The sequence below is a fragment of the Vipera ursinii genome (assembly GCF_947247035.1).
Source record: "Vipera ursinii genome assembly, chromosome: 2".
In the NCBI taxonomy this organism is placed as follows: domain Eukaryota; kingdom Metazoa; phylum Chordata; class Lepidosauria; order Squamata; family Viperidae; genus Vipera; species Vipera ursinii.
In genome coordinates this window covers 167,996,502-168,015,549 of record NC_139513.1, presented here as the reverse complement: position 1 = coordinate 168,015,549, position 19,048 = coordinate 167,996,502, and the positions used below count along the sequence as shown (strand labels likewise).

The following is a 19,048-nucleotide window of genomic DNA, read 5'->3' as shown; positions in this document are numbered from 1 at the left end:
TTCAGTTGTCAGCAGCTACTGAGTGGCTATAGGAATGTAGCCAGTCTTTCCCCTGCTGGTTTGGAGGGCTTTTCTCGGATCGAACGGAAAGACCACCGTCTTTGTGATCGACGAGACACCCCTGCTTCTTCATCGCCTCTACAGGGTGATGAAGGGCCTTTTTAGGGCTCCCATCAGGGCAAAATGGTGCGCGGAAGGCAGAGCTCTGCCTTCCTGCATCCGTCTCGCTGCGACGCAAAACCGGAAGTCCCCTTCTATTGAGGGAAAATATACCACAGCTTGTTATTTGATAAGAGAGATTTTTTTCCCTCCAAGAGAAAAAGAAGATAGTTGCAATAGCAGTAAGAAAACTGAGAAGGAAAAAAAATCTCTACAATTGAATACTTTTCTGCTCTGCTACTGTTTCATTGCTATTGCTGAGAAAGGGAACCAGTATCTGAAATGGAAAAAGGTGTTCTCCTGACTTTGTTGTCCATCAGAAGCTGTTATCAAAACGAAACAGCCAAACGGTAATGGCAGCGTATATCAGAATTCAAACTGTGAATCTGCCACTGCCATACATAAACAGAATAGCCAGGAGAGTGCCCACAGTGTTGTTTAAGCTTTTAAATTTGGTTTGTATATTGTGTTTAACAGATAAAATGAGAGTAAAGTTTCATTCATAGCCACAAGGGCCAGAGTCCTGGGAGTCGGGCAGTATATAAATTTTATTTATTATCATCATTCAAAAAGGAAGGCAAAATTTTATTGGCTTTTGTGCGGAGTTTTAAATTCCTTTAGATGAAAATTCACATGTACTCGCAAGTTTACAAGTTCCAACTACCATGCTGTGTCTTATTTGCCAGCCATTATCTTGCGAAACCTGAATCCACATAGCACAATGGATTCCATCTTAAGTGCCTTGGCGCCATATGCAGTTCTCTCCTCATCAAATGTCCGGGTCATTAAAGACAAGCAGACACAGCTCAATCGTGGTTTTGCTTTCATTCAGCTCTCTACTATTGTGGTGAGTGCAACAAATAGCACACGTGGCAATTCAGTTTTGCTTTAGAGGTTAAAATCATGAGAATGATGGGCTTTAGGAAGGTAATATCTTAGAAAACAGAGCTTAGTTGAACTTTTAGTCTGAGGAAAGCCAAGGGGAAGCTATGTAGAAGATCTTACGGGCTCAAGGCATTATTTCCCTCCCTTCTACTAGGCTAAAGACTTGAGGGGAAGCAAACAGAAAAGGACAGTAAACTAATATAGACTAAATTATGTCAGTGTCTGGTTTTGCAGTTTATGGAAAAGTAAGCATACTAATACTTAAATATTGAAGAACAAAACACAACCTGGGAGCACAATCCAAAATATTTTGTGCATTGAGAACTATTTTTGCTGCAGAACTATCTATAGTGCAGAATGGAGCTCAGGATTAATAACATTTTGTTCTCCTCTGAATTGCACCCTCAAGGACACTTAAAGAAATTGCTAAGACTAAATGCCAGTAGGATTCATGTTTCTTTAGGCAGATGGAAAACAATGTTGTAAAATAGGTTGGATTGAGACAGGGGGATCAAAGATACCCAGTGATACTATGTAGTTGAGCGGGAAGTTGAATTTGCATATTCCCGATTCATCACTATAGCACATTTAACATCCTATTCAGCAGATTGTACATTTATTTTTCAGAGGGTTTTAATTTCTTGTCCTTTTGTCTCTCAGGAGGCAGCTCAGTTGCTGCAGATCCTTCAGGCCCTCCATCCGCCACTAAACATTGATGGCAAGACAATTAATGTGGAATTTGCAAAAGGTTCCAAACGGTTTGTAAAAAGTCATTTGCCTAAGAATTGAGTCTTCTGCTGGTGTAGGAATGCTCGAGTCATTGAGTTTGGGGTGGGTACAAGTTGAATACAATAAAATTTAAAAATTCTTCATCCCTTTGCACAGGGACCTAAGTTCATCAGATGGAAACCGCATTAGTGCTGCTTCGGTAGCCAGCACCGCCATTGCAGCTGCGCAGTGGGCTATCTCACAGGTAACTGAGGGAAGAGAAAGGAAAGAAGATTGAATAGGTTTAGGACACGGAGGTGGAAGGTGGGGGTGGACTTTTTTTTCTTCTCAAACATATTCTGGAAAATATTCTGACTTCTTAGAGCACTTCTGGGCAAGAAGGGGAACATTTAGGTATATCCCATACAGCAGCAGAAATGCAGTGATATACAGTGAATTGCTGCCACCGATTATGGGGGGAACAAGCTAAAAATATATAATTTAACATTAAAAGCACAGTGCCGTAAAATTTAAATCTTTAAAAAAGAAGAAATCTACGTTCAACAATTTTTATTACTGTGGGAAAGAAGTATAATTGCTACCTTGCCTTAGTAACAGGTTTCCTCTCGATTGGTCTGCCAAATAGGCGTCGCAGGGCCGAGAGGGCTCCTGGGCTACCCAGGATGAGCAGTCTGTAGATTATGGCTATTACCAGCACGATGAACCTTACAGCGCTCAAGAAGCCACAGCGTACTCCCAGGCGGGGTACCTGAAAGGATCCCAATCTCAGTCTGGCACCTCTGGGGCAGCAGCTGCTGGGAAGGCAGACAAGATCCAGGGGGAGGGATCAGTAGCAGGTAATCTCCTCTTGCCTCATACTCCTTTCTGACCTCTAGGATGCTTTGTACCTCCTGACTGACTGGCTACTTTGCCTCCCTGCCTTTTCCCTTGCAAAATAGCTGAGGCCTCACAGGAACCTGGTGTGCCAGGTATTGATCCAATGCCTGTCCTACCAACTTTCCCTCGCACCAGCCAGAACGCAGCTGTACCAGCCGCGTACCAGGCCAGCGGAGGCTCTGAAGGGACAAGTCCAGCCCAAGGAAATGCTGTTGGTCAGGTATATATTTGGGGTGATTTTAAGTCCATGCATTAAAGAAGATTTCATAATCTGTGCACCTACTGATCTCTCTCTCTCTCTCCCCCTCCCCTGTTCTCAGTCATACACCATAGTCTCCCCAGCTGTATTGAAGCCTGATGTGCCTAATGCTGCCCAGCTCTCCAGTACAACTCCCGGCATGTCCACCAGCACTTCCAGTTTGTCAGCCGGCTCTGCTGGACAGGAGCCTTACACACAGTACCGTGAGTGGTGGAGGGAGGAAGGATTGGTGTACATTCAGATCTTCTTGGGAGCAGGGAACCCCCTTAGGAGATTGCCAACGCTTTTAGGCTGCGTGGCTGCTTTTTTTTTGCTCATTGCTTTCTCTCTTTCTGGCCACCAGCTGTCCCAGATGTCTCCACGTATCAGTATGATGAAAGTTCTGGCTACTATTACGATCCTCTGACCGGGCTCTACTACGATCCTAATTCCCAGGTGAGTTGTCTGCCCTTGGGGCAGACTTGGTTACTTTCTTCTTGCGGCAAAGCGATAAGAACAATGAGCTGAAAGTTTGACTCGTCCTGTAGTACTAGGATAGCTCTCAGAGTGCACAATGTGCTGCGGTATCCAAAGATGTGCTGTGTCAATGTTTCTTGCCAGTATTACTACAATGCTCAGACGCAGCAGTATCTCTACTGGGAAAGTGAGAGATGCACTTACATCCCAGCCTCAGACCAAGCGGCTGACAGCCACAAGGATGGTAGCGGTTCGGGAGGTGGCAGCAGCAAAGAGGGAAAAGAGAAAAAGGAAAAGCATAAGACAAAAACAGCCCAGCAGGTGAGCTGACCACCTTTTTTTTTCTTCTCACGCTGCCTCTCTTCCTCTGCCTTTTAATTCTAGATGTTTCACCTCTGAAGAGCCTTTAGAATTTTCTGGCAAGCTGCCCTGTACACCGCCCTGAGTCCTTTGGGAGAAGGGCGCTATAAAAATTTAATAAATAAAATAAATAATGTATAGTTATGATTCTGTCTTGGAGTAGTTAGGCGGCTCTGCTTTCCTCAAAGGGTATTCCTCTCTAGACTGAGTAACTGTTGCACAGGGAAGAATTTTACATTGTGTTAAGATGTTCTTTTTTTTTTCAAAGCGGAAAAATACATTCCACGATGACTGGAAATAGTAGCAAGGCATCCCATAGTGCAGGGGTGTCAAACTCAATTTCATTGAGGGCCGCATCAGCATTGCGGTTGCCCTCAGGGGGCCGGGTGGGTGTGGCCAGGGTGGGTGTGGCCTACTGGGTGGGCGTGGCTAGAGTGCGTATGGCCTACTGGGTGGGCGTGGCCAGCTCTACATCGTTCGCATCAAGGGTGCCTATGGGGGCCTGGGCAGGAGTGGGACAGATCTGAGGGTCTCTGGCAGAAGGAGGGTCTCTGGGCCAGGACCAAGGCAGTGGGGGCTGTTCCCTCACTATTTCCAGGATGGCTTCGCGGGCCGCATGAAACCACTTCACGGGCCGGATCTGGCCCCCGGGCCTTGTGTTTGACATGTCTGCCATAGTGGAAGAGCATTTCCCTCCCATGGGGAGAGGGGGGGGGGGAAAGGCAGTTCTCTCTGGAGCCCTTTTGACAGAAATTTAGTGTTGCTCTTTCGGTCTTGCTAACGTTCCTGCTCTTTTGAGGACAGTGTATCTTCTCGAAGTGAAACGAGAGCTCATTTCTCCTTCTTGTTTGTTTTTTTTTCCCTTTTCCCCCTGTACTTTTCCTTCCTTTTTATGGACTGTCCTCCAGATTGCCAAGGATATGGAACGCTGGGCCCGCAGCCTCAATAAACAGAAGGAGAACTTCAAAAACAGCTTTCAGCCAGTCTCCTCCATACGAGAGGATGAAAGGCGGGAATCGGCCACAGCTGATGCTGGCTATGCTATCCTTGAGAAAAAGGTACAGTTTGTGGGGAGCCCACCATTAAATGAGGAATATACCTGTTTGCTCGTTTTGGACAATTGAAACAAAACAATCCGATACAGGTAGTCCTCGGCATACAACTACAATTGAACCCCAGATTATTGTTGCTAAGCGAAACAATCGTTAATTTTTTTGTTGATGTTAGCCGCCCTGAGTCCCTCGGGAGATAGGGCAGGATATAAGCCCCATTAATAACTAACTAACTAAATAAATAAATAAATAAATAAATAAATGAGTTTTGCCACATTTTAACGACCTTTCTTGCCACAGTCGTTAAGGGAATCACTGCAGTTATTAAGTTAGTAATATGGTTGTTAAGTGAATCCGGCTTCCCCATTGATCTTGCTTGTCAGAAGGCTGCAAAAGGTGACACGGCAAATGTCATAAATCTGAGTCAGTTGCCAAGCATCTGAATTTTGATCCTGGGGATGCTGCAGTGGTTGTGAAAAACAATTGTACGTCACTTTTTTCAATGCCATCGTAATCTCGAATGGTCACTAAATGAACTGTTGCAAGTCGAGGACTACCTGTAGTTAATAAAGGTGTAAGAACACAGATTCATCAAGCCCTCGTTAACTAATAAAGAACTATACTGGATATTATTTCACCATTAACGCATATATCTATTGTACAATTGCTGTTGCAATGTGACGTTTTGAAAAAATACAATCATGCAGAAATGGAGGAGTGGTTATGCTTGAGTTAGTGTTCATCATTATGCAACGTCCTGAATGACTTCCTTGTGTAGTTTGAGAGACTGTTTTGACTGCCGAGTAGAAAAAAAAAAGTATTTTCATTAAGAAAAACGATTAAATTCTTCCCTTGCTCCCCTTTGTGTCTTCTTAGGGAGCGCTGGCTGAGCGACAACATAGTACCATGGATTTATCCAAGCTTACGGGTGATGACAGGCTGGTAAGCCTTTCCTCTCGACGTTCTCTGAAATTTAAAACTTTCTGGGTTTCGCTCGTGAGTGACCAGAAGAACGGGTAAAAGTGTAGCGATTCTATAAATCTTGCCGACGTCTTCATACGTTGAGGTATAAGAAATACTAGTATTTATGTATCACGGGAAGTCTTGAACGCCAGAACTCTTCAGTGTCAAAAGCTATTTCGGAGATTATCCAGAACAGTGGGGATTATTATGGGAATTCACTCACCCAGGGAACAACACTAAATGGGGCTGCCCTTGAGGACCACCCGGAAGCTCCAACTGGTACAGAATGCAGCCGTGAGAGTTGTGTTGGGAGTCTCCCGATACTCCCACATTACACCTCTGCTCCGTGAGCTGCATTGGTTGCTAGTTGTCTTCCGGGTGAGATTCAAGGTACTGGTAACGGTGTTCAAAGCCCTCCATGGCATGGGGCCGGAGTACCTTAGGGAACATCTGCTGCCGGCATCAAGCTCCCTCCGCCCTGTGCGTTCCCACAGAGAGGGCCTCCTCAGGGTGCCACCGATCAGAGAATGTCGATTGGTGGCCCCCAGGGGGAGATCCTTCTCTGTGGGCGCTCCGGAGCTGTGGAATCAGCTACCGGTAGAGCTCCGGATGGCGCCCGATCTTCGCTCCTTTCGTCGCGATCTCAAGACGTTTCTGTTTGTACAAGCCGGCCTAGCCTGATGGGGATTGGCGGGGTTTTTTATTTTTGGTGTCTTAATTTTAACTTGGTGTTTTAGAATTCTATTCCAATTGTTTTAACTTGGGCAATCATTTAATCTCTTTTTAATGTTTGTATTTAGTATTTTATTCTGCCCTGTGAACCACCCTGAGTCCTCAGGGAGAAGGGCGGTATAGAAATATTATTAAATTAAATTAAATTAAAATTAAATTGAAAAAGGTTGCGACAGATTACGGTAATAGTTCTGATTAGGGCACGTAACCCTCCCCTCCCCCCCCCCCTTGCAGAGTCCACCACGAGGCTTAGTGGCTGCATACAGTGGTGAAAGCGACAGTGAAGAGGAACAAGAGAAGGCAGCTGATCGGGAGGAGAAATTGACTGATTGGCACAAACTGGCTTGTCTGCTTTGTCGCCGACAGTTTCCCAGCAAGGAGGCACTTATTCGTCACCAGCAGCTCTCGGGTTTACATAAGGTATGCAGCTGACAACGGTGTGCCATTTTCAGTACAATCGACAATAGCAGCTAATTGGACTGCTTGGATTAGAGGCCACGGGGGGGGGGGGATTTTGTGACGATCCTGATTCTTTGTAGGCAGAGCTTTAATACTTGGACCATGCCAGCTCCAGCAAGACCTCGCTGTTCCTGGCCTATAAATTGTTAGAAAGCAACTTTGTTCTTGTCAGCACGTTGGAACAGATTGTTATTGTTTTGAATTATTTAATAGATATAAATATTTAATAAATAAATAAATTAAATATTTAATAGTAGAGAGAGTTTCCTCTACTATTTCTGGGAGTCTACCTCTGTGAAGATCTGACCCGGAAAGTTAACACAACCCAGGTGGCTAGAAAGGCCCAACAGAGTCTTCACTTTCTCAGGGTCTTGCGGAAGAACAGGGTAGAACAACGGCTAATGACCCTCTTTTACCGGTCTACTATAGAGAGCATCCTCTCGTATGGTATTGTGGTTTGGTATGCTGGTCTGACAGCCGCAGATAGGAAAGTATTACAGAGGATAGTGAGCACAGCACAAGACATTGTGGGCTGTCCCCTGACACCACTGGATGACCTCGCCAGGGCTCGCTGCCTTGGAAGAGTGAGGAAAATTCTAAGGGACGACTCACACCCTGGACGGTATCTCTTTACTCTCCTACCATCCAGTAGGAGATATAGGAGTATAGCCAGCCGTACCAACAGGCTGAAAAATAGCTTTTATCCGTGGGCTGTTAGGCTTTTGAATGGGACATAATCTCTGTGAACTTATGCAGAATTGACTTGGGAGGCCGGTGTGTGGTGTAGTTGGTTCACATGGTGTGGTAGGATGGAGGGTTTGTTGTCACTGTGTGTTGGGGGGAGAGAGCACGGGGAGGCTCAGCTAATCTCAATGTACACATGTTGTACTTTGACAATAAAGGTTTATTATTATTATTATTATTATTATTATTATTATTATTATTATTATTATTATTATTATTATTTTATTATTATTATTATTTGCATTATTTGTGATCTTAGACCGGTTATAAAAAAGCAAATAGCAACAAATGCAAAAAATAATAATAATAATGAACAGCTAATATTGTGAAAGAGATAATGAGACACACCAAGTGGTTTATAAGAGTCATGACTATCAATAAGAATACTGCAACTTTCATAAATGTTTCTGAGAATTGATCACATAGGAGAGGTATAATCTTCTAATTGTTAAGAGCAACAGAAATTACTGACAATGGGAAATAAGGAGTTTTGATTCCTGTTAGCTATATAACAGGTAACTGTAGTAACACGTGATATAGATTCAACCTTTATATCTGAATAAAGGCAACCACTGCGTTCAACTAGTTAGTTAGCCAGTTGTTCTTCCAATAGGTATTATTTCAGTTTGTGCCAAAGTCTAATGAAGAATGTGTTAAGATATTAAAATCTAGATCTGAGGTAGGAAAGATGGGAAGCACTGGTTTAAATTTGACTATCTAAATGCCAAATCCTCTGCTTCAGTTTTATCCTGGCCAAAAGCAGAAAATGTCAGCAAGGAAAGTCAAAAATCATTGTTACTCCTGTCTTGTTAGAGTACAGCCAAATCCGGCTAGCAAGGTGAGATTGGCCAACAAAGTTCCCAAAAGGTTTGCTTCAGAATTTTGTCGGCAGAATCTTAAGCTCCAAAGAGTCAGCCTATTTCTGACTGTATTCCTGAGATAGTTTCAGAGATGCCCGGAAAGCATTCTTTGTTCGAGTTTTTGGTTCCTTTAGTAAGGTTTAGATGCAACCTGAAAACGTTTGTTCCAGTTTCACTTACACATCTGTGTAATTTTTAATTTGCCGTCATTTATTTTCAAGATGCTTATTGCCTTTGGTGCTTCAGGTATAAAGCATTAAGCTGAAATATAAACATAATCCTGCTGACACAGAAACGATTACATGTCTTAGGAGCAACTTGGCTCTCCAGAGGATTGTTTTGATTCTACTTTCAACCCTTCATCCTTCTGTTCTTTTTCTCCCCTGCAGCAAAATTTGGAGATTCACCGACGGGCACATTTGTCAGAGCAAGAGCTTGAGGCTCTTGAAAAGAATGACATGGAGGTACAATAGATGGAGCAGATAATGGGGTTGGGGTGGGTGGGACACAAGGGAACGTGTTATATAAGGAAGCATCTCATCAGCTAACACCGTCCCTTCATCACTGTTGTCAGATGAAGTATCGAGATCGTGCAGCTGAGCGAAGGGAAAAGTACGGGCTTCCTGAGCCACCAGAACCCAAGAAAAGAAAGTATTCAGCTGTGACCCCAGCCACGGTGTACGTTTTACGCTACGTGTTACCTTTTTAGAAGAAGCTGCTTTTCTTAACAAAGTGTCCTTTGCCTCATTGCATTGGGCTGTGTTCCCCCCCCCCCCCGGGTCTTGATTGGCAGAAGAGAGCAGGATTGTCTTAATTCTTTACTTCATCCCCTCCCCCATTTGCAACAGGGATTTTGAACAACCCACACGAGACGGACTCGGAAGCGATAACATTGGCAGCCGCATGCTACAGGCCATGGGTTGGAAAGAGGGCAGCGGGTTGGGTCGCAAGAAACAGGGTATCGTAACCCCCATTGAGGTAATTTTTCGGATTGATCTATATGTAAAAAAAATAAATTTTGTATTCTGGAAGGGCGTTCAGCCTCTCCAGATGCTTTCTCTTATTATACACTGGCTTTGTGTGAAGGGAAAGTCAAGTTTTATTGCATAGCATTAGAGCTTTGTTAGATCAATTTATATGCATAATTGCCTTGGGATTCTTCTGTCCCATATATTACACTGTCTGTAAAAAAGAAAATTGCTGTTATAGCTAGGAAATATAATTGTTAAAAAAATAGAAATTGGGAGCAAGAACTGAATTGTTTCCACAAGGAGTTGATGGTGTACTTACGATGATGGTCTAGGGAAAATATGGCATCTTACAAAATAGGGTAAACAGTAGATTTGTGATGTAGTTTCCCCCCCCCCTTCTGTTACAAGGCATTATCTTGTTTGGGTGGTTCAATGTGATTTTATTTTTCCTTCTCTCTTAGGCCCCAACTCGGGTACGAGGGTCTGGCCTTGGTGCACGTGGCAGCTCTTATGGGGCTGTAGCATCAGAGTCGTACCGGGAAGCATTGCACAAGACAATGCTCACTCGTTTCAATGAGTCAGACTGAACTTTGTAAGAAGCACCTATTGTACAGTATTTTGCTGCTGTCTCCCCTTACTCCCCGCCATCCAATTTTCAGAATGTTCTTTTGGTTGACTTTTTATTAAACGTTCAAATGGACAAAAGAGGATTTTACACGGCTGAAGCATGTGGAAAATGAATAATATACTCGGTGCTCTTGTGACCATTAACGTTTCCAATGTTCACTATGTATAAATGTGGTACAGTAAACCCTTGAGTTTACAAACTTTCCACAAATAGGTACAAAGAGGCAGTAATAGTAGCACTGACCAGGATCTTGTAGTCTCCGTCCTTGGGCTTTCCATTTGAGGTGCAGGTCTTGGCTTAGCAAAAAAGAAAACGCAGGAAAAACCCTAGATCATCTGAACAGGCAGTCCTTGGCTTTTCAAAGGCTCTGGTGTAGCCCTTCCACCAACTCTACGTAATGGGGTTCTGAAAAGAGAAGCAGAGGAAAACTGTATGCATGGTACTCGCTATCCTTCAGATGCGTTTCTACAAAGGAGCCTGTCTCTGTCATTTTCTCCCCCTTCTCTCTTCCCCTAGTTCACTTGTTTACTTTGACCATACATTGCTGACTCCTACCTTGATCAGGTTGAATGTAACTATGTCTTATCAGAAAATCCAATGCTACCATTGCACAGTTGGGCTTGAAATCTGAAGATCCGATGGCCTCTCTCACCTGCCCAAGAAGATTTACAATGAACATATAAAGTAGAAATGGCAGTTAGTATTCCTAATGTCGTGCCTAGACTGGCTACCATAGCACAGAATTAATGAGAATGTGTGCTAATACGTTTCCTCTATCATTCCAAATAAAGTTAAAAACTATAATAACAAGCTAGGAAACCACAGGGGAGCCGCAGCCCTACCATCTCTTGTTTGAAATATGCCACCAAATGGTATAGGATCAGTAATGTGTAATCAGTTCTCATTGGGGGGGGGAGAGAGAGAGACTCATCACAAATGGGAACAACAAAGAAAATTGCTTGTGGGAGGCGTTGCCAGTGCTTATCTTTTATTGTTCAAACAGGGCAACCTTTATCGGTAAGCAAACATAACACCTACGAACCTTATCAAGTGACCAAAGATAGAATTCTTGCACTTCTCCATCTCCCACTTGGGGCACAAATTCTTCAGGCAGCTCCAGGTCAAATACAAACTGGCATTCAGAATAGATGCCTCCATCTGACCCTTCATATGTGTAGCTGGGGCAGGAAAAGAGGGAGAATAATTCAATAGCACCAGTGAACTTGCGTAGAGAATGGTTCAGGTAATGTTCTCATGTGGAGTAACACTGACTAGAGTTACAGAGGAAGTGACCTCTTCTGGAAGAGCTCATCTTTATATACTGCTACCTGGATTCCTATGAAATTAGGAGTCACATTTAAAGGTCCATATATGCTTAATAGATAAATGCTGTGTGCTACATTAAGGCAATCTGGTCTAGAAATTGTACATATTAATGCTGCTTCCATATTTTCACGATTCAGCTGGAATATGTAGCAAGCAGGAAAATTGCCATATAGTAGTTGAAATGTGAAATGACTGGCTATAAATACAATTGTGTTCCCTCGATGTCAACTTCAAGGAACATAGTTATGTAAATATACACGCAACATAAACATAAATACTTACAAAGTACCTTGGATTTTAGAACTTTCTGCATTACCTGACAGTTCCAACGGATTTGGATAATGTAGCAAGTGAAGCAGGAATGCAAGCCTCTTCTTGGCACTCTTTTATTAGTGTGTCTCTGACACCCAGCTCTGATGAAATGCCACCTGCAGCCTAGCCAAAAAACAACAAAACCCCCCAAAAACCTAAATTGTGCTTTACCATAAAGGAAACAGCCAACATTAACTATTTTTGGTATTTTAAGAAGGATCTTTTCTGTCCATGAAACATGAATAATTTCTGAGTTGGCAAACTAGATGGCTTCAAGACTGCTTTGGAGCTTTTACACACAATTATTTACTTAGTAGCCAAAGTTCCAATGGCGCTGAAAAAAGTGATTTATGATTGGTCTTTTCACTTACAACTTGCAGCATACCCATAGTCACATGATCTAAAATTGAGCGCTTAATAATCGGCATGAATTTATAACAGTTGCCGTGTCCTGAGGTCATGCGATCACAATTTGTGACCTTTCCAACTGGCTTTTGACAAGCAAAATCAATGGGGGAATCCAGATTTGCATAATTACTGTGTATTTAACTGCAGTGGTTTGCTTATCCGGTGGCAAAAAAGGTCGTAAAATTGGGTGCAACTCTGTTAATTGCCTTGATTAGTAATGGAAATTCTGGTCCCTATATTCTGGTCCCTATTGTAGATTGAGGACTAGTACATATGCTTTTAATCTGTAAGAATGTTGGCAAGAAGAACTTCCCTATTCACATTGCTAAGAAAAAATGGTTCATGCTGAAAATTTTGTATAAATAATAAAGGCTTGTTTGTATTTTGGGCATTCAACCCAATACTGTGGCCTGCCCAAGCTCATTAAGTTATTTCTCTGATTATATTGGACCGATAAGTGTATTAGATAGCTGTTAGCTAATCTCACTTTCAGATGAGATATTTTGTTTGTCATCCTATTTTGTCTCTTACCAAATTATCCAATAAGCCAGGATATGTGGGTTTGTTCAAGGCTCTACGGGCCAGCCACATGTGCATTTCACCTTTTCGCCAAGTATAGCCATTTAGGTGGGCACCATAGCACTTCACTCCGAATAATGCTGAATCAAGAGAAATAAATCAGAAATGAATTTAGACAACGCTTCTTGCTGCCTAAATCAAACACCTACCTTTGCACCACATGTTCTGAATTTGGGTGACTTCATCTGCTTAAGTCTTCATAACATAACTATTGTTTTAAAATACCACAAACATTGGGGATTATTGACAAGAAAATAGGATATTAAATGAACAGCGAGGATGGTTCATAGGCACAATTCCGTAAGATTCACAGTGCAATATTTGAAGAATTCTTATGCAAGTTCAAACTGTTCTTTATTTCTCTAGAGCTGCTGAAGTTGATCCAGGATTGGTGGTCCATTAAAAATACCTAAAGACCAGTCCCAAACTTTCAATAATCAGAATTTTGCACTGAAGAGACTATATTGTGGTTAACTCCAATGCAGAAAATGAATTGCTATCATCTCTTCTGAAGTGATTTGCCTCTGCTTAGCTTCCTATACACTGATGGAAGTCTGACACTTTGAATAGTTGCATTTTATGAAAGAGGAATGCTTGGCACGAACAGTTTTTTTTATAGCATACTATTGGTGAAGAAATTTTTTCATAGGAAAGGAAAATTAGTGTCAGCTTAGGTTTATTTTTTGGTTGTGCAGTGATCTTGACATGCTTTATTGTATTCACCCTAACAGTTTAAAGGGATACTGATCTACCCTTTATGTCCAAACTATTCCATCTGTTTTAAAATAAAATTATAAAGTTTTTGTTCAAAGACCTATAAAATTATATACTGGTTATTCAGGAAGCAATATTGGAACAAAATGTAATTGCAGGATTCATAGAATGTTCATTCCTATTTTGGGGTTGGGAAACAGGAAGAAAATATCATTTTTCCTTTAGAATTGGTGATAAATAAACTCAAGAGATTTATTCTATATACCTGATCATGGGAAACCTTAATAATGAAATGTTTTCTGAAACAAATGGAGTATTTACAGTATTTAAACAATTGTCAATGTGCACATTTAAAAGAATATCAGCAAAGAAGCCACATTTCCCCACTGTTTCTTCACTAAGGTATTTCTTATCTAAATTTCCTAAGTAAATGAAATACTTTGACAGGAATGCCATAAGTTCTTTGGTTGAGGCTTTATCCCATGTCTGCAGCTTAAAACAGTCTTCCTAGATTTAAATCCCATATTTTTTACAGTTGAAAGCAGGATACATAGTGCACCATTCTAGTTTTCCTCGTAATAACAGACCAGTAAGGTAGGATAGGGACGCGGTGGCTCAGTGGGTTAGGACACAGAGCTTGTCGATCAGAAGGTCGGCAGTGTGGCGGGTTGAATCCCGAGTGCCGTGTAACAGTGAGCACCTATTACTCGTCCCAGCTTCTGCCAACCTAGCAGTTCGAAAGCACGTAAAAATGCAAGTAGAAAAATAGGGACCACTATGGTGGGAAGGTAACAGTGTTCTGTGCGCCTTCGACGTCTAGTCATGCCGGCCACATGACCACGGAGACATCCTCAGACAAGTGCTGGCTCTTTGGTTTTGAAACGGAGATGAGCACCGGCCCCTAGAGTTGGAAATGACTAGCACACATGTGCGGGGGAACCTTTACCTTTACCTTTTTTAAGGTAGGATAAACAAAAAATGATTATCCCAAAGTTACCTAATGAATTTCCATGACTAGGGGTGGACTAGAATCTTGGCCTCTCTGCCCCTAGTACAACACATTAACTAACATACCACTCTGGCTTTCTTTTCTAAGATAATTTTAAAAATCACACACATTGGCATTATTATTTACTTTTGCACAAGTCAGGTCTTTCCTATATAGCAAAGCAGTGCCACGATTTTTAAATTTCAAACTCACGTGTTGCAGCACGTTCCATGCTGAAGAAAGGTATGTCACAAAAATAGGGCATTACATTGTACATCTGAAACAGAGGCATGTTTTTATTAGTGAATAGCTCCCGCTGCACTGTTTTCCTCCTAAACTGTTATTCAGAAGGGAAAAACTGGATTTTTCTTGCCTACATCTCTTCTATAGTCAGAAATAGAAGAGAGTCCCCTTCCTTTTACCTGGTTGTGCCAAATCCTCTTACCTCATCTCTCCATCCTTTTAAACAAGGGAAAGTTTCCTGTTCTTTCAGCTCCTTGAGCACCCTTTGTACAGCAGCTGTCCTCTGGTCACAAGAAGTCAGTTGTTTGTTAAGTTCCACCCGTGGAGGGGCTTCATCTCCTTGAGGCACTGAGAAAACAGTTGGGTGCTGATGGAGACATTTGGCTACAGCCGGTGGGACATACCCTACTTGTTGTCCAGTAACCATAAATGGCAAACACAGTGCCTTGGAAGAACCTGCAGAGAAATCAACCCAAATCAATCCTCTATTGCAGTTAAGATCTAGTTTCTACAAATCAGACAAATCTGCCAAAGTACTTCCTTGGAAAATGATCTATGGGTTACGAACCCAACAACCGCAGTGAATCACTTAACAACTGGCAAGAAAGATGATAAAATGGGGGAAAATTAATTTAACAAATGTCTTGGTGAGCAACAGAAATTTTGGACTCAGTTGTGCTCATAAGACAAGGACTACTTGTACAAACCCAAAGATGATGTAGGGAAAGTAGCTTTTGTGGTAACAAAACTTACAGCAAAAATCATTATGAGGAAAGGATTAATAAGAGTCATTACAGCCTGAGGGGGAAAAAACAGACCACCGTTTTCTTCTTTTAGAGGTAAATAGGTGACCATGTGACGGTCACAAGCAGCATGCAAACAACCAATACTGAAAAGCCTTTTATTATTATTTACCTAATTTTACTGATGGATTTATCCAATTTCTTTTTCAAGCAATTCAAATTGATGGCTATCATGTAGTAAGCTAAAAAGCTCCAAACTGCTTTCTTGACAGATGACTTGAGCTTTTGCATTTTCTTTTCTGTCCTTTTCCAAAACCTACAACTTCTTAAGGTGAAATTATCAAAACCTGAATAAGGATATTGTGTGACATCACTGCACAAATTTGTGAAACGTCATTACAGTATCTGATTTTTTAAATTCATTTCCTACTTATGCAAGTTATATAGAACTTGCCTTTTCAGAGCAACTGCCACAATTCAGCTGGCGTCTTCATCCACCAATTCAATACCGTTTCTACCTGCCCTTGGCCTTTCTCAATGTGTAGACACCATTGAACTGTTTCCCTTTACTCCCACTTCTCTCTTTCTTCAACTGACACTGCCAGCTCTGATCCCATTCCTTTCCATTTGGGATTCTGGGCACACGTGCATCATCAGTTGCATCGCCGTGGAAGGAAGAACCAGACTCCGTATGCACAATGAAGGGCCCCCTGTTTAAAGTGCCCAGAAATAAACAGGGGTGGTCCAAGAGGCCCACAAAGTAACACACCGCCTTTAATGCATATTAGATTTTTAATGATGCTACGTTAAAATGGGCTTTTGGCTCTCACTAATTCAGGGGCAAAAAAAACACAGTAGAATTTTGTTGTCTAGGCATTTGTGAGATTGGACAACCATTTGTCTGGAATGGTGGGTTTCCTGCCTGAGCAGGGGGTTGGGCTGGGGGATCTCCAAGGTCCCTTCCAGCTCTGGTATTCTGCTAATTCAGATAAAAGAAAGATAGGAGGGAAGGGAGGGAGGGGAAGGAAGAAAAAAGGAGGGAAGAAAGAAGGAAAATAGGAGGGTGGACTAGAAGACCTCCAGCTCTTGTATTCTTTTACTCTGGCTTTGCCTTATTGCCTGTCCTTTATATGCAGCAGGATTTAATAAGGCCTCCAGTTCATCAGTTTATCTTCTCCGCCTAAGCCTGTGCCATTTAAAAATAGAGGAGGGAGCCTCAACCCTCTGATTCCTCCTTCGTCCCAGCGGGATTCAGGCACCTCAGCAGGTGTCCCTCCTGGGAGCTGCCAGGGATCTGAAACCCACCTAGGTGGGCGACCTCAGCCAGAAGAATGGAATGGATCCATCCTCCAGGAGAACCATCAACAGAAGTCAGAAAAGACATACAGGGTCCCGCCATATGTCCTCATTACTAAATGTAATTATTTTAACTGTTCTTAATTTTTGTAATTGTTGTATTGTTATTTTAAAAAACCTTGTGAACCGCCCTGAGTCCTACGGGAGAAGGGCGGTATATAAGTATATAAGTCTAAGTCTAATTCACTACATTCCCATTTTCTTTCCTGATCATCTCAGTTTCAATCAGAACACATAAAATTAAGCCTTTTGCCCCACTGCTTTTACATGACTTATCTTAAACCACGTTTGCCATTTGATGTCTGTTTCCCTGTTTGCAAAGAGCTTTTCACTGTCATTTTCTTTAAAAAAAAACACAAACCACGATCTTAAGGTACCAGCAAACGGATCCATTTCGGAGCTTGCCTTCATTCCGGATCTTTTAGGAAGGCTCTGAAAAGCATCATTCCCAATGTTTGCAAAAACTGCCCATTTATTTCCTACTCTGGGCTTTCTTGTACTGGAAATAATTAAACCATAAGAGAGAGTGCTCATTTATCTTGCTGTTGGCATAGAGGTCTTTGAAAAACTGACTGCCACAAGCCATACAATACAAACAGAATACAGCTGGAAGAGACCTTCGAGGTCTTCTAGTCCAACCCCCTCCTGCCCAAGCAGGAGACCCTACCATTTCAGACAAAGGACTGTCCGGTCTCTTCTTAAAAACCTCCCATCATGAAGCGCCCAGAACTTCGAACAGATTTGTGGTGCGATTTGCACGAGGTGAAGCTAAGCAAAAACAAAAAAAAGGGTGGGGGAGTAAACTCCGTTTCTCATTGATTTCTTCCGCGCTTTTAAAGGAAATGGCAGTTACCTTTTTTTTTTATACGTTCCCGTTATTTGGGTCTCTCCCCATAGTAGAGCTGCAGGTAATGAAACATGGGCAAGCTCGCCTTGGCTTACCTTTTAGGCTGAAGCTTTCTGCATTTCTAGCGGTTGAATTTCAATCCTGTCCCCAGGACGTTTAAGAATGAAAGGCGTCTAAACGCTGGCTTTAAATCTGCTTGGGCGTGTCTGCATGCGCTCCGGTGGCTTAAATCCTGTGGAAAACTGCTCGCGGGGAAAGCTCGCGGTCGTACCTGCTCCGTGAAAGGAATTCATCTTCTTCAGCAGCTTCCGAACCCGCTCGGACCATCCTTCGGCCGCCATAGTGCCTCCTGTGTAAAGCCCGCCCCCACTCCTGCTCATCACCCCGGACCCATCTCATTGGCTCGGCCAGTCGTTCTGATTCCTGATTCGCCTTCATCCTTCGAATTCCATCGGGAAGCAGCGGAGAGCTCAGAGGGGCAAAATAAAATAGCGTTTCGCTTTGCCTCTTTTACCGTCGAGGATTTCATGTGTTTATTATTATTATTATTATTATTATTATTATTATTATTATTATTATTATTATTATTATTATTATTATTATTATTATTATTATTATTATTATTATTATTATTATTATTATTATTTAATTCAATTTATATACCGCCCTTCTCCCGTAGGACTCAGGGCGGTTCACAAGGTTTTTTTTTTAAAAAAACAAAAAAACAGATACAACAATTACAAAACTTAAAATCAATTAAAAAGAATTATATAGCCCTTGCAATAAAACCCCAGTTAAAAAACAGTTAAAATCCCAATTAATATGCTCAGACCAGGCCAGAGAACTCAAAGAACTAGGTCTTCTTTGGGGGTGAGAAATACGTTTACCAAAACAAACAAAAAAAACCTTGCAGGGAGAGAATTATGGCTTAGACTTAGAGGGAAGGGTATGTCCCAGTTCCAAAAAAAAAATAATAAAAAAAATCAAAGGATATTTTTGGAAAAGTTTCCAGTATAGAGAACTTGGAAAGCGACCAACTATTGCAATACATCGGGAGTGATAAGGATGTGGGTCTGCATTCACTGGAAGATCTCTGGGAGTTTGTAATACAGTACACTAGACAGCAAGGGTATCCAACTCTTTGTGGTTTAATAATGCAGACAGAACAGTACCCATCGTACTGTTCTCAGAGAATGCCATTTTATCCGAAGTAGGCAAAAGAGAAGTAGAATACTGGAGGGGACTGGAGGCTAAAACTTAAAAGGAACGGTTGCTGAAATTGGGTATGTCTCTAGTTCAGGGGTAGGCAACCTCGGCTCTTTTATGACTCATGGACTTCAACTTGGTGGAGCAGTGGGCTAATGCCTCCTTAAGTAACACCAGCTGCCTGCAATTAGTG

At 42.1% G+C, this 19,048-nt stretch overlaps 2 protein-coding genes across 3 annotated transcripts in view; one reads left to right on the top strand and one right to left on the bottom strand.

Annotated features, from left to right (window-relative positions):
- The window catches only part of RBM10 (RNA binding motif protein 10), a 30,904-nt gene extending 20,684 nt beyond the window's left edge, over positions 1 to 10,220 (top strand). The window contains exons 10-24 of the mRNA XM_083357103.1: positions 846 to 1,006; positions 1,705 to 1,802; positions 1,930 to 2,017; positions 2,399 to 2,609; positions 2,712 to 2,869; positions 2,970 to 3,111; positions 3,252 to 3,343; positions 3,509 to 3,685; positions 4,633 to 4,782; positions 5,653 to 5,718; positions 6,706 to 6,891; positions 8,924 to 8,998; positions 9,109 to 9,212; positions 9,383 to 9,512; positions 9,967 to 10,220. Coding sequence (XP_083213229.1) covers positions 846 to 1,006; positions 1,705 to 1,802; positions 1,930 to 2,017; positions 2,399 to 2,609; positions 2,712 to 2,869; positions 2,970 to 3,111; positions 3,252 to 3,343; positions 3,509 to 3,685; positions 4,633 to 4,782; positions 5,653 to 5,718; positions 6,706 to 6,891; positions 8,924 to 8,998; positions 9,109 to 9,212; positions 9,383 to 9,512; positions 9,967 to 10,092 — 1,964 coding nt within the window. The 3' untranslated portion in view covers positions 10,093 to 10,220. The remainder of the gene's footprint in view (positions 1 to 845; positions 1,007 to 1,704; positions 1,803 to 1,929; positions 2,018 to 2,398; positions 2,610 to 2,711; positions 2,870 to 2,969; positions 3,112 to 3,251; positions 3,344 to 3,508; positions 3,686 to 4,632; positions 4,783 to 5,652; positions 5,719 to 6,705; positions 6,892 to 8,923; positions 8,999 to 9,108; positions 9,213 to 9,382; positions 9,513 to 9,966) is intronic.
- Positions 10,221 to 10,397: 177 nt separating this feature from the next.
- Positions 10,398 to 18,029, bottom strand: LOC310636931 (uncharacterized protein; the record flags this gene model as incomplete). Of its 2 annotated transcripts, none has more annotated exons than XM_083357104.1 (8): positions 10,398 to 10,538; positions 10,689 to 10,785; positions 11,176 to 11,311; positions 11,776 to 11,894; positions 12,711 to 12,838; positions 14,674 to 14,737; positions 14,906 to 15,159; positions 17,921 to 18,029. In XM_083357104.1, the coding sequence occupies 8 exons, from the start codon at positions 18,027 to 18,029 to the stop codon at positions 10,492 to 10,494; spliced, it is 954 nt and encodes a 317-aa protein (XP_083213230.1). In that variant the 3' UTR covers positions 10,398 to 10,491. The 2 variants fall into 2 exon arrangements, with proteins under 2 accessions (XP_083213230.1, XP_083213231.1); XM_083357105.1 differs by lacking the exon at positions 17,921 to 18,029 and adding an exon at positions 17,745 to 17,858.
- Positions 18,030 to 19,048: the final 1,019 nt, after the last annotated feature.